The sequence below is a fragment of the Cyphomyrmex costatus genome, unplaced genomic scaffold (genome assembly GCF_001594065.2).
Source record: "Cyphomyrmex costatus isolate MS0001 unplaced genomic scaffold, Ccosl1.0 scaffold224, whole genome shotgun sequence".
NCBI lineage: Eukaryota > Metazoa > Arthropoda > Insecta > Hymenoptera > Formicidae > Cyphomyrmex > Cyphomyrmex costatus.
In genome coordinates this window covers 286,277-296,351 of record NW_017276302.1, presented here as the reverse complement: position 1 = coordinate 296,351, position 10,075 = coordinate 286,277, and the positions used below count along the sequence as shown (strand labels likewise).

Below are 10,075 nucleotides of genomic sequence, written 5' to 3'. Positions count from 1 at the left end.
TGCACTTTCTGGCTCAGTATTGCTACGCTCGTGGATATGTCGGGTCTTGTGTGGACTGCCAGATATAATAATGCTCCGATTAGCTTGTGGTAGTGTTCCGTCTTCTAACACCACTGGTGCATCTTCTTGAAATTTTAAATATCCGGGGTCCATTGGGATTTTCGATTCTTTTGCATCTTGCAGCTTCGTGAAGTCCAAAATTTTCTCCACGTACTTCTGCTGGCTGATATGAAAGAACCCGTCACATCCTCTTGTTACTTCCATACCCAGATAGTGACTGATCTCCCCCAAATCAGTCAGCTTGAAGTATTTCTGTAGTGTGTTCCAGACTTCATTTATTTCTTCGTTGGTCTTGCTTGTGATCAAAATATCGTCGACGTAGACGATGAGGTACGTGTGGCCACCGGGGTATGTCCATGTATACAAACAAACGTCTGTTTTGCTTGACTTGAACCCGAGCTCGTTGAGAATACTGTCTAATTTTCTGTTCCACACTCTGGCTGCCTGTTTTAGCCCATACAAGCTCCTCTTCAATCGGCACACCAGCTGTGGATTTTCTGAAGCGTACCCGGATAGCTGCCGCATGTAAATTTCCTCTTGCAATTCGCCGTTGAGAAATGCTGTTTTTGCGTCGAAATGTCGCACGTTGAGTCCTTTTACGCCAGCCACTGTGAGAAATACTCGTAAAGTTGTCTGTCGTACGACGGGCGCAAAGACCTCATCGTATTCAGAACCATATTTTTGCGTAAATTCTTGTGCTACGAGTCTCACTTTATAGCGCGGCGCATTATCTTTCGAATTTGTCTTGATTTTGTATAACCATTTGCATCCTATGGCTCTTATTCCAACCGGCAGTTCTTGCAATTCCCATGTTGCATTGGCTTTGAGGGAATGCATTTCCTCGTCCATCGCCTTTTTCCAGAAAACACGATCCGCACCTGACTGCGCTTCGCGAAAATTTCGTGGCTCGCGTTGTTCCTGGACTGCGATATTGGACGAGTGTGCAAATCTTTCCGGTGGAACTCCTTTGTTTGCTCTCGCTGAGGTTCTAATTGCATCGTCGTCGTCTTTACTGAAGTACCGAGAGTCATCATCGTCTGGTACATATTATGGATCGTTTGTAGTATTGTTGCCGATCGTGACTTCCAGCTCGGATTCGAGTGCACTTTCATCGTTGTTTCTCTGTAGTATCTCTTCGTTAATGTCCTCGCCGTCATTTTCAATTTCTTCTTCCGTCGGGTAACCTTCATCGACGTCCTTTTCTTTGTACATTGGTAACTGTACGGCGTTCTCCCTTTTCTCACTGTTTCGTGAGACTTCCGTAGGGCTGTCGATACTCATGATTTCGTCTACTATTTTGACATCTCTGCTCGTGATAATTTCGTTCGTTGCAATGTCCAGTAAACGGAAAGCTTTCGAATCGTTAGCGTAATTGTTAGAGGTTTATGTTTATTTTGTATTTCGCGCGTTTTGTTTTCATTGATTATTATTGGTTATTACGTTATCGCGAGGGCGCGCATTATCTTATACTACCGATTAGGTATCGATTTACATGGACGCTACGTGAAGGTCAGGTCTGTTTACGGCACTTGGTTTTCGGCCGCATTCCAGCTACGGCTCTCTTCCTGCCTTCTCGACACGAGCAGCTTAGCTCGGATTATTATGGTTAGAGAATAAAGACTGCAAAAGTTACAAGTGTCTCGTGTTTGTCTCTGGTTCCTATTTCTACACCCATAAACACAACAGAATTGGCGACGAGGATGGGATATAGTTTATCGTGCTAGGCAAGTGCGAATTTCAATTACACGAGATACAGGTTATCGTACTAGGCGAGTGCAATTTCCTATTACAATATGTCTACCGAAGCCTCGGATCGAAAACCGGCGATTCCGGGATCCTTTGCAATCGAAGCTTTCGATGCAGCAACCACGACCTGGAAGAGGTGGGTACAGCGTCTGCAGGGTGCTTTTCTTATATTCGGCATCAAAGATGACGCAAGAGTGCCATATTTGCTTCATTACGTTGGGCCAACGGCTTTCGATGTACTTTGCGACAGGCTGGATCCTGACGATCCATTTGTACAGCCATACGATGTATTAGTTCAAAAGTTACAAGAATTTTATGAACCGGCCCCCTTGGAAATCGCCGAGAATTATCGTTTTCATCAAAGGATACAGAATGATGGTGAATCGGTTCAGCAATTCGTGGCGGCTTTACACAAGCTGAGCATCCATTGTAAATTCGGCGATTACTTGAAAATGGCGCTGCGCAACCAGTTTGTCTTCGGGCTTTCGAACAAGAAGGCACAAGCCCGACTTCTAGAGCGTAAGGACTTGAATTTCGACGAAGCAGTTAAGGTTGCCGTCACCATGGAATTGTCAGAAAAGAGTTCTGAGCAGATGAAGAAAAGCAGCGCAGCGGCGATGGGTGTTGACTACCTCAAAGCGGGAAAGAAACCTCACGGCAAGAATGCAGAGAAGAAGCCGAAACACATTACAAAGAAATTTTCAAGTCAGAATTCTTCTAATTTACATGCGAAAAATGTATCAAATACTAATGTTAAATGTTTCAGATGCGGTAAGCCACATTTGGCTAGCAAGTGTACTTTAAATCGTGAAATACGATGCCATACGTGTGGGAAACAGGGGCATCTCAGTACCGTTTGTTTCAAGGGTAGTACTCCCGCTAATCAATTACAGGAGATTTTGAGTCTGGAGCATAAAAATCATAGAGATAAATTTCTTATTAAATTAATGGTAAATGAGAAGCCTATTGAGTTCGAAGTTGACAGCGGAGCTGCAGTTACAATTGTAAGTTCATCAGATTTGGTTAGTTTTTTTCCAAGGGCGACTTTTCATCGTACAAATCTTCAATTAGTTTCATATTGCGGTCGCGTTATACCTTGCGAAGGATATATAACTGTAAACGTTCGATACAATACGATGGAGAAAGAGTTAAATATTTACATTGTAAATGGCCGTCGAAAACCCCTTATGGGTAGAGAATGGATTCGTCAGTTGTTAAATGGAAATGATTTCCTATCATGCAATGCTTCTATTGATAATATATCTGTACATTTTCATAAAAAAATACATGTTTTACTGGATAAATATAAAAATTTACGTTCACCAGATCTATCTGCAATTAAAGGCCTACAAGCTAAATTATTTCTTAAATCGGATGCTTCTCCGGTGTTTATTCGTGCACGGCCGGTGCCTTTCAAACTTCTGCCGCTAGTTGAAAAAGAATTAGACGCGTTAGAAGGCGCAGGTATCATTTCAAAAGTTGCAACGTCTAAATGGGCTACACCCATTGTTCCAATAGTTAAAAGTAACGGCCAAATTCGAATTTGCGGCGATTACAAATCTACAGTAAATCCTCAATTATTAGTGGACGATCATCCTTTACCAACAGTCGACGAACTGTTTGCTAAACTGGCTAATGGCCTAACTTTTTCAAAAATTGATTTAAAGCAGGCATATCTACAATTAGAAATTGCTCCCGAGCATCGAGAATGTCTGACAATTAGTACGTGTAAAGGACTTTATCAGGTTAATAGGTTAATGTACGGTATTGCTTCCGGTCCAACTGTTTGGCAGAGGGAAATAGAAAATATCTTACAAGGTATCCCCGGTGTTGCCATATTTTTCGACGATATTGTTATAACAGGTGAAACGGACAAATTGCATTTTGATCGACTCGATGAGGTATTAAAAAGATTGCATCAGTACAATATACGCATCAATGTAGAAAAGTCAATGTTCTTTATGGATAAAGTAAATTATTGCGGTTACACGATTAATAAAGATGGTGTACATAAAGAAGATAGTAAAATGGAAGCTATCAAATTAATGCCGCGTCCCAAAAATGTTTCAGAGGTTCGAGCTTTTACAGGAATGATAAATTATTACGGACGTTTTATTCCAAATTTGAGTACGATTTTACACCCTCTTAATGAATTATTACGTAAAAATTCTTCATTTATTTGGTCACGAAAATGTGAACTTGCTTTTCAAAAAGCTAAAGAAGCTTTCACTAGTAACAGAGTTTTGACGCATTTCAATTCTAAACTTCCATTAATTCTAGCTACCGATGCTAGTTCATACGGTGTAGGTGCAGTTCTCTCTCATCGCTATCCGGATGGATCAGAACGCGTAATACAATTTGCGTCTCAAACGCTTTCTCCTACACAACAGAAATACTCGCAGATTGATAAAGAGGCTTATGCCATAATTTACGGAATTAAGAAATTCTTTCAGTTTCTATACGGAAATAAATTTACGTTGATAACGGACCATCGTCCATTAATTCAAATTTTATCACCTACAAAAAGTTTACCAATTTACACTGCAATGAGAATGCAGCATTATGCTATCTTTTTACAAGGATTCAATTATTCAATTCAATACAAAAAATCTGAAGATCATGCCAATGCGGATTGTTTATCCAGACTTCCTGCCAACTCTCAAAATACTAGCAGTGATGTAATAGATGCTTTTCAAATGGATACATTAGATACTCTTCCTATTTCAGCAAATAAAATTGCTTTCGAAACTAATAAAGATACGAATCTTAAGAAATTACTCCAAGCATTGCATACAGGAAAACAAATCCATAAATCGGATCGTTTCAACATAGATCAAATCGAGTTTAATTTACATGCGGGTGTCATTATGCGTGGGCACCGAGTTGTAATTCCGAAATCATTACAACCTCAAATATTAAAAGAGTTACACTCAGGTCATTTCGGAATGGTTAAAATGAAAGAATTAGCTCGTAGTTATTGTTGGTGGTCCAAAATAGACGATGATATAGAAAATATCGTTAAAAATTGCGCAAATTGCAATGTTAATAAAAACAATGTACCTAAAGCTTCAATTCATCATTGGCAGCCATCTTCGGCTCCTATGCAACGTGTTCATATGGATTTTGCGGGTCCTTTCTTAAATAAGATGTTTTTAATAATGATTGATGCTTATTCTAAATGGCCTGAAGTGCATGTTCTTAATGATATTACTGCGAATACTACAATTTCAAAATGTAGGCAAATTTTTGCTGCATTTGGTCTTCCACGAACATTAGTTACAGACAATGGTAGAACCTTTGTATCACAAGAATTTCAGAATTTTCTGCGATCTAATGGTATTGTACATAAAGTGACAGCACCGTACAACCCTGCAACGAACGGTCAAGCCGAGCGTTTTGTGCAAACTTTAAAACAAGCGTTGAAGCGCATGAATTGTAATACTTCAAATATTAATCTCAATTTAAGCAAAATATTGTTACAGTATAGATCTATGCAGCATGCGTCTACAAATAAGACCCCTGCAGAAATGTTCTTAGGTAGAAAATTATCTACTAGATTAAATTTAATTTTTCCTACAAAAGAAGCGAAGACATTGAATCAAAATACGTTAGTTAAACATTTTTTGTGCGGAGAGCGAGTGGCTTGTAGAAACTACTCAAACGAAGTAAAATGGAAATTTGGTAAAATTACCGAGGTACTTGGAATATTACACTACAAAATTTTGTTGGATGATGGTCGTTCTTGGATTAGACATATAAATCAGATTCGCTCAATAGGCGATAAGACTCCTGTTTTGGGGAACTTTTCGAACGAAGATTTTTACTGGGATTCATCGGAACCCTCAGTAGAAGATCAAGATATTGTTCCTCGGGCTGTTGATGTGCCTGTTTCTCCTCAGCCCGAATCAACTGATAATCAGTTAGTTTTGCGTCGTACAACTAGAGTCAGGAAGAAACCTGAATATTATGAACCATAGTAACTATTCCTTTTACGAGAGGAAATGTTAGAGGTTTATGTTTATTTTGTATTTCGCGCGTTTTGTTCTCATTGATTGTTATTGGTTATTACGTTATCGCGAGGGCGCGCATTATCTTATACTACCGATTAGGTATCGATTTACATGGACGCTACGTGAAGGTCAGGTCTGTTTACGGCACTTGGTTTTCGGCCGCATTCCAGCTACGGCTCTCTTCCTGCCTTCTCGACACGAGCAGCTTAGCTCGGATTATTATGGTTAGAGAATAAAGACTGCAAAAGTTACAAGTGTCTCGTGTTTGTCTCTGGTTCCTATTTCTACACCCATAAACACAACAGTAACCCACAAAGGTGAGTTTCCGCGCCTTGACGTCTAGCTTTCGGCGTTTTTTTTTGTGCACGTGTGCATAGGATACATTTCCAAAAACGTGCAGTTGCTTCAAATCGGGTTTGCACCCGTTCCAACTGTGTTGCTTCTGTCGCTTTCGTGGGAAGAATATTTCCGAGATCATTTGCCGTGTTGACAGCATCTCCCCAGAAGACATTGTTCATTTTTGCAGCAACAAGCATCGTACGAGTCATTTCCATGAGCGAGCGATTTTTTTCTTTCGGCGACGCCGTTTTGCTGTGGAGAATATGCGGTAGTATACTGTGCCGTGATTCCTTTTGATTTTAAGAAAAATTTCAGCTCATTATTTAAATATTCTCCTCCACGATCCAATCTGATTGTTGCCGGTTTTCTTTGGAATTTCGTACAAAACGACGAAATGTAATTTTTGACAAATCTCGCAGTTTCCGATTTATTTTTCATGAGATAGATTTTTGAGAACCTGCTCCAGTCGTCGATTATCGTGAGGATATATCGCTTTCCGCCCGGCGTCTGTGTTTGCATCGGCCCACACACATCCGTATGCAGTAATTCCCCCACGGCCTTTGCTCTGTTGCGCGATTCCTTCGGGAACGGCGTACGTGCCATTTTTCCCATGACGCAACTCTCACAAATTTCTTTAATACCGCATTCCTTCAGAATCATACCTGTAGCGAGATCATCTTTGACGAGCGATTTTATCGCTTCAGGATCCCGATGTCCGAGCTTGTGGTGCCACGCATGTATGCAGTGCGCGTTATGTTGCGGGTTCACAACAAGCGCCGCTGAGTCACTTGATTGTCTCAAACGGTATAAGCTTCTTGATTGGCCACCTATGGCAATCATGGCACCATTCAACGTCACTCGACACTGCTGATTTGCAAATTGTAGCTTAAATCCCTTTTGATCAAGAGCACTTACCGATAGCAAACTTCCTTGCAAACTCGGTATATACAGTACGTCCTTAACTGTCACTCTTCGCACTAATCCATTGTTCACTACGCATTTTATCTCACCTTCCCCGATGTCGAACACTTTCGCCGCAGTCCCGTTGGCCACTTTAACAGTTTCTCGGTCACTTTTCACTAATTTCTTGAAGAATTGTCTATTACTCGTCATGTGACAAGTCGCTCCAGAGTCTATGTGCCACTCATTCTCGAGAGAGCTGCCTGTATATGCGTAAAAACAGTAGTTTTCACTCGATTTTTCTGGAGTCTGAGATTCGACTGTATTAGCTGATTCTTTGTTCTTTTTCCACTTTATGTATTTTGTGCATCTTTGCTTTAGGTGACCGTGGCAAAAGAAACACTTTTTGTCAGCACTCGCATTTTTACCGTACGTAATTTTCAACGCGGATTCCGATTGGTCGCTCGAATCGAGCGACTTACGTCTCTTGTACTCGTCAATTATTTTTCCTTTTACGAGACTCAACATTAAATCAGCTTCCGCTCTCGTTTCAAGCGCGGTGACTAATGTGCTATAAGAGTCGGGCAGACTGCTAAGCAACATGGCCACCACAAGATTTTCCGCGAGCTCCTCTCCGAACGCCGTTAATTTTGCCACCAAATCCAACATCGCACCCACGTGGGCTTCCATGTCCTCTCCATCGATATATTTAAGTCCGCAAATTTTCCGCAATAGAGTCACTTTACTTGTTAACGTCGCTTTTTCATGATAATTCTTTAGCGAATCCCATGCTTCCTTGCTTGTGGTTGCACCCCGCACGTGAACAAGCTGGTCGTCGTCGACGAGGAGACCTATCGTAGCACGTGCTCGACCGTCGCGCGTTTTCCACAGCGCGAATTCGCGCTGCGATTCGGTCGTTGTACCTTCCTTTGGCGCCATGCCTGTCACAACTTCCCACAAGCCTTCTTTAAGCAAGTACATTTCGAGCCGATACTTCCACGTTTGATAATTATCGTTATTTAATTTGTCTATCGCGAACTTTATATTGTCCGCCATATTTGCTTCATGCGGCCGATTATCGTTCACTCACACGCGTTAAACCTTCGCGAGAAAATTATCGCATAATACAAACTGTAATCCTTTTATTAATACTTTATCGCGAACTCTGGGCCCATAACCTGTTGGGAATCCAAAGGTAATGCGTAGGAATAATAAATGCAATTAATACGCACGAGTATGACAATATTAGAATTTTATTGATACAGCGGATCACGCGTGTATATCCGTAACATGTCGGTATCGAACTAACTTTTCTGCTTCTCTACGTCCGTGCGCAAAAACTTAGCGCACATTACGCCGACACTACTTCCTTCGTGATTACATCTCGCAAGTGCGAGATGTCGCCTCTAGAGTCACAGAACAGCACTTACAGAGTTACAGAACAGCAATTACAGAGTACGAATATCATTGCGTCTCCAACATGTGTGTGTGTGTGTGTGTGTGTGGGTGCGTGCGTGCGTGCGTGCGTGTGTGTGTGTGTTTGATGAATAATGTGCGCGCGCGCGCGCGCGCGCACACACACACACACACACAGGAGAAAGGGTTTGGAGTCATAAAATACTGCGGGATTGACGAACCGTGGGATCCTTATCTCTGCTGACACACACACACGCACGCACGCACACGCACATGCACACGCACACGCACACGCACAGGAGAGAGGGTTTGGAGTCATAACATACTGCGGGAGTGACGAACCGTAGGTCCTTATCTCTGCTGACACACACACACAAGTAAGCAAGCACCTGCACGCCCACTTTAATCATAAGCATCATCATACATCGACATCGACTGCACCCGCATTATGCTGCAATAAGGAACGAAAAGTCCAACTTTGGAGAGCTGTATCTCGAAAACTACCCGTGATCGGACTTTGTGGCCATGGACACTTTTGTTCTACGTGTTGAGAACTACACATATCAAATTTTAAAAAAAAATTAGCCGAAAGCTATTTCCCATAAGGATTCTGCGGGGTCCTTTATGATCTTCATGCAGCCGATGCTCCGTTATGACGCTGCGGGTGAACGTGCTCCATCTGATATGATTTCTATGTTCTGCAATTCTTGATTTTAATTGTCTGCACGTCTCTCCCACATAACTTGCATTGCAATTCTTACAAGAAATTTTATAAACAACTCCTGACTTCTTTTCACGTGGCAAAGGATTTTTATGCATAGTGATGCACGAAGACGAGACAAGACGATATTTTTCAAAATATTGTCTTGTCTCGCAAAAATATTGAAAAATTAATTCTTGTCTTGATCTCGTTATCAAGATCAAAAATAAATCTCGTCTTGATTTCAATATTCTCGAAAATATTGATATTTTTTACAAATTTTTTAATTTAAAAAAGTAATGTACTAAAGACGAGACAAACGATATTTATGATTATTTACTAAGATAAGATCATATCTCTGAATCTAAAAGTATAATCCAATCAGTGCGAACAAAATCTCCAACAGTTGCAAAATAAACTTTCTGCTGAACGCAATTAATTGGAAAAAGGAGGCAGCATATACTACATTACACGGTTCGATTTACACCGAAGTTATAACATCGATGTTATGAAAGTGGCCAATCACAGTCATTCCATTCTTCAGAGGAATAGCTATGATTGGCCAGTTTCATAACATCGATGTTAAAACTTTGGCGTAAAGCGTTCCGTGCATGTAAACGTAGTAATAGACGATTGGGCGCACGCATAAGGATACGTTTCCACTGAGCACGTCATGACGTCACGCGTCGCGTCGTCCACTGAGCACGTCACGACGTCACGCGTCGCGTCGTCCACCGTGTCACGACGCGACGCGAAAAAGAGAAGTTTATAATATTATAATAAAATTGTATTGATTTTATTTCGTTGCAATAACACAATATAGATTAATATAGATTATAATATAGACAATATAGATTATAATATAAAATAGTAATACTACATATATCAGTGAAAACATTTATAT

At 41.0% G+C, this 10,075-nt stretch overlaps 2 protein-coding genes across 2 annotated transcripts in view; both read left to right on the top strand.

Annotated features, from left to right (window-relative positions):
• Positions 1-1,853: 1,853 nt before the first annotated feature.
• LOC108773905 (uncharacterized protein K02A2.6-like) lies at positions 1,854-5,783 on the top strand. Its single transcript, XM_018539880.1, has 2 exons — positions 1,854-3,012; positions 3,133-5,783. The coding sequence occupies exons 1-2, from the start codon at positions 1,854-1,856 to the stop codon at positions 5,781-5,783; spliced, it is 3,810 nt and encodes a 1,269-aa protein (XP_018395382.1).
• A 2,669-nt stretch (positions 5,784-8,452) lies between these two features.
• LOC108773904 (zinc finger protein 862-like) overlaps positions 8,453-10,075 on the top strand; it is a 7,184-nt gene continuing 5,561 nt past the window's right edge. The window contains exon 1 of the mRNA XM_018539879.1: positions 8,453-8,510. Within this exon, the coding sequence (XP_018395381.1) occupies positions 8,453-8,510 (58 nt within the window). The remainder of the gene's footprint in view (positions 8,511-10,075) is intronic.

Bases quoted from the DNA above. Each gene is read 5' to 3' on its own strand.
- LOC108773905 (XM_018539880.1), top strand. From the start codon at position 1,854: ATGTCTACCGAAGCCTCGGATCGAAAACCGGCGATTCCGGGATCCTTT. The intron at 3,013-3,132 runs GTCAGTTGTTAA...TACGTTCACCAG, and splicing joins TATGGGTAGAGAATGGATTC to ATCTATCTGCAATTAAAGGC.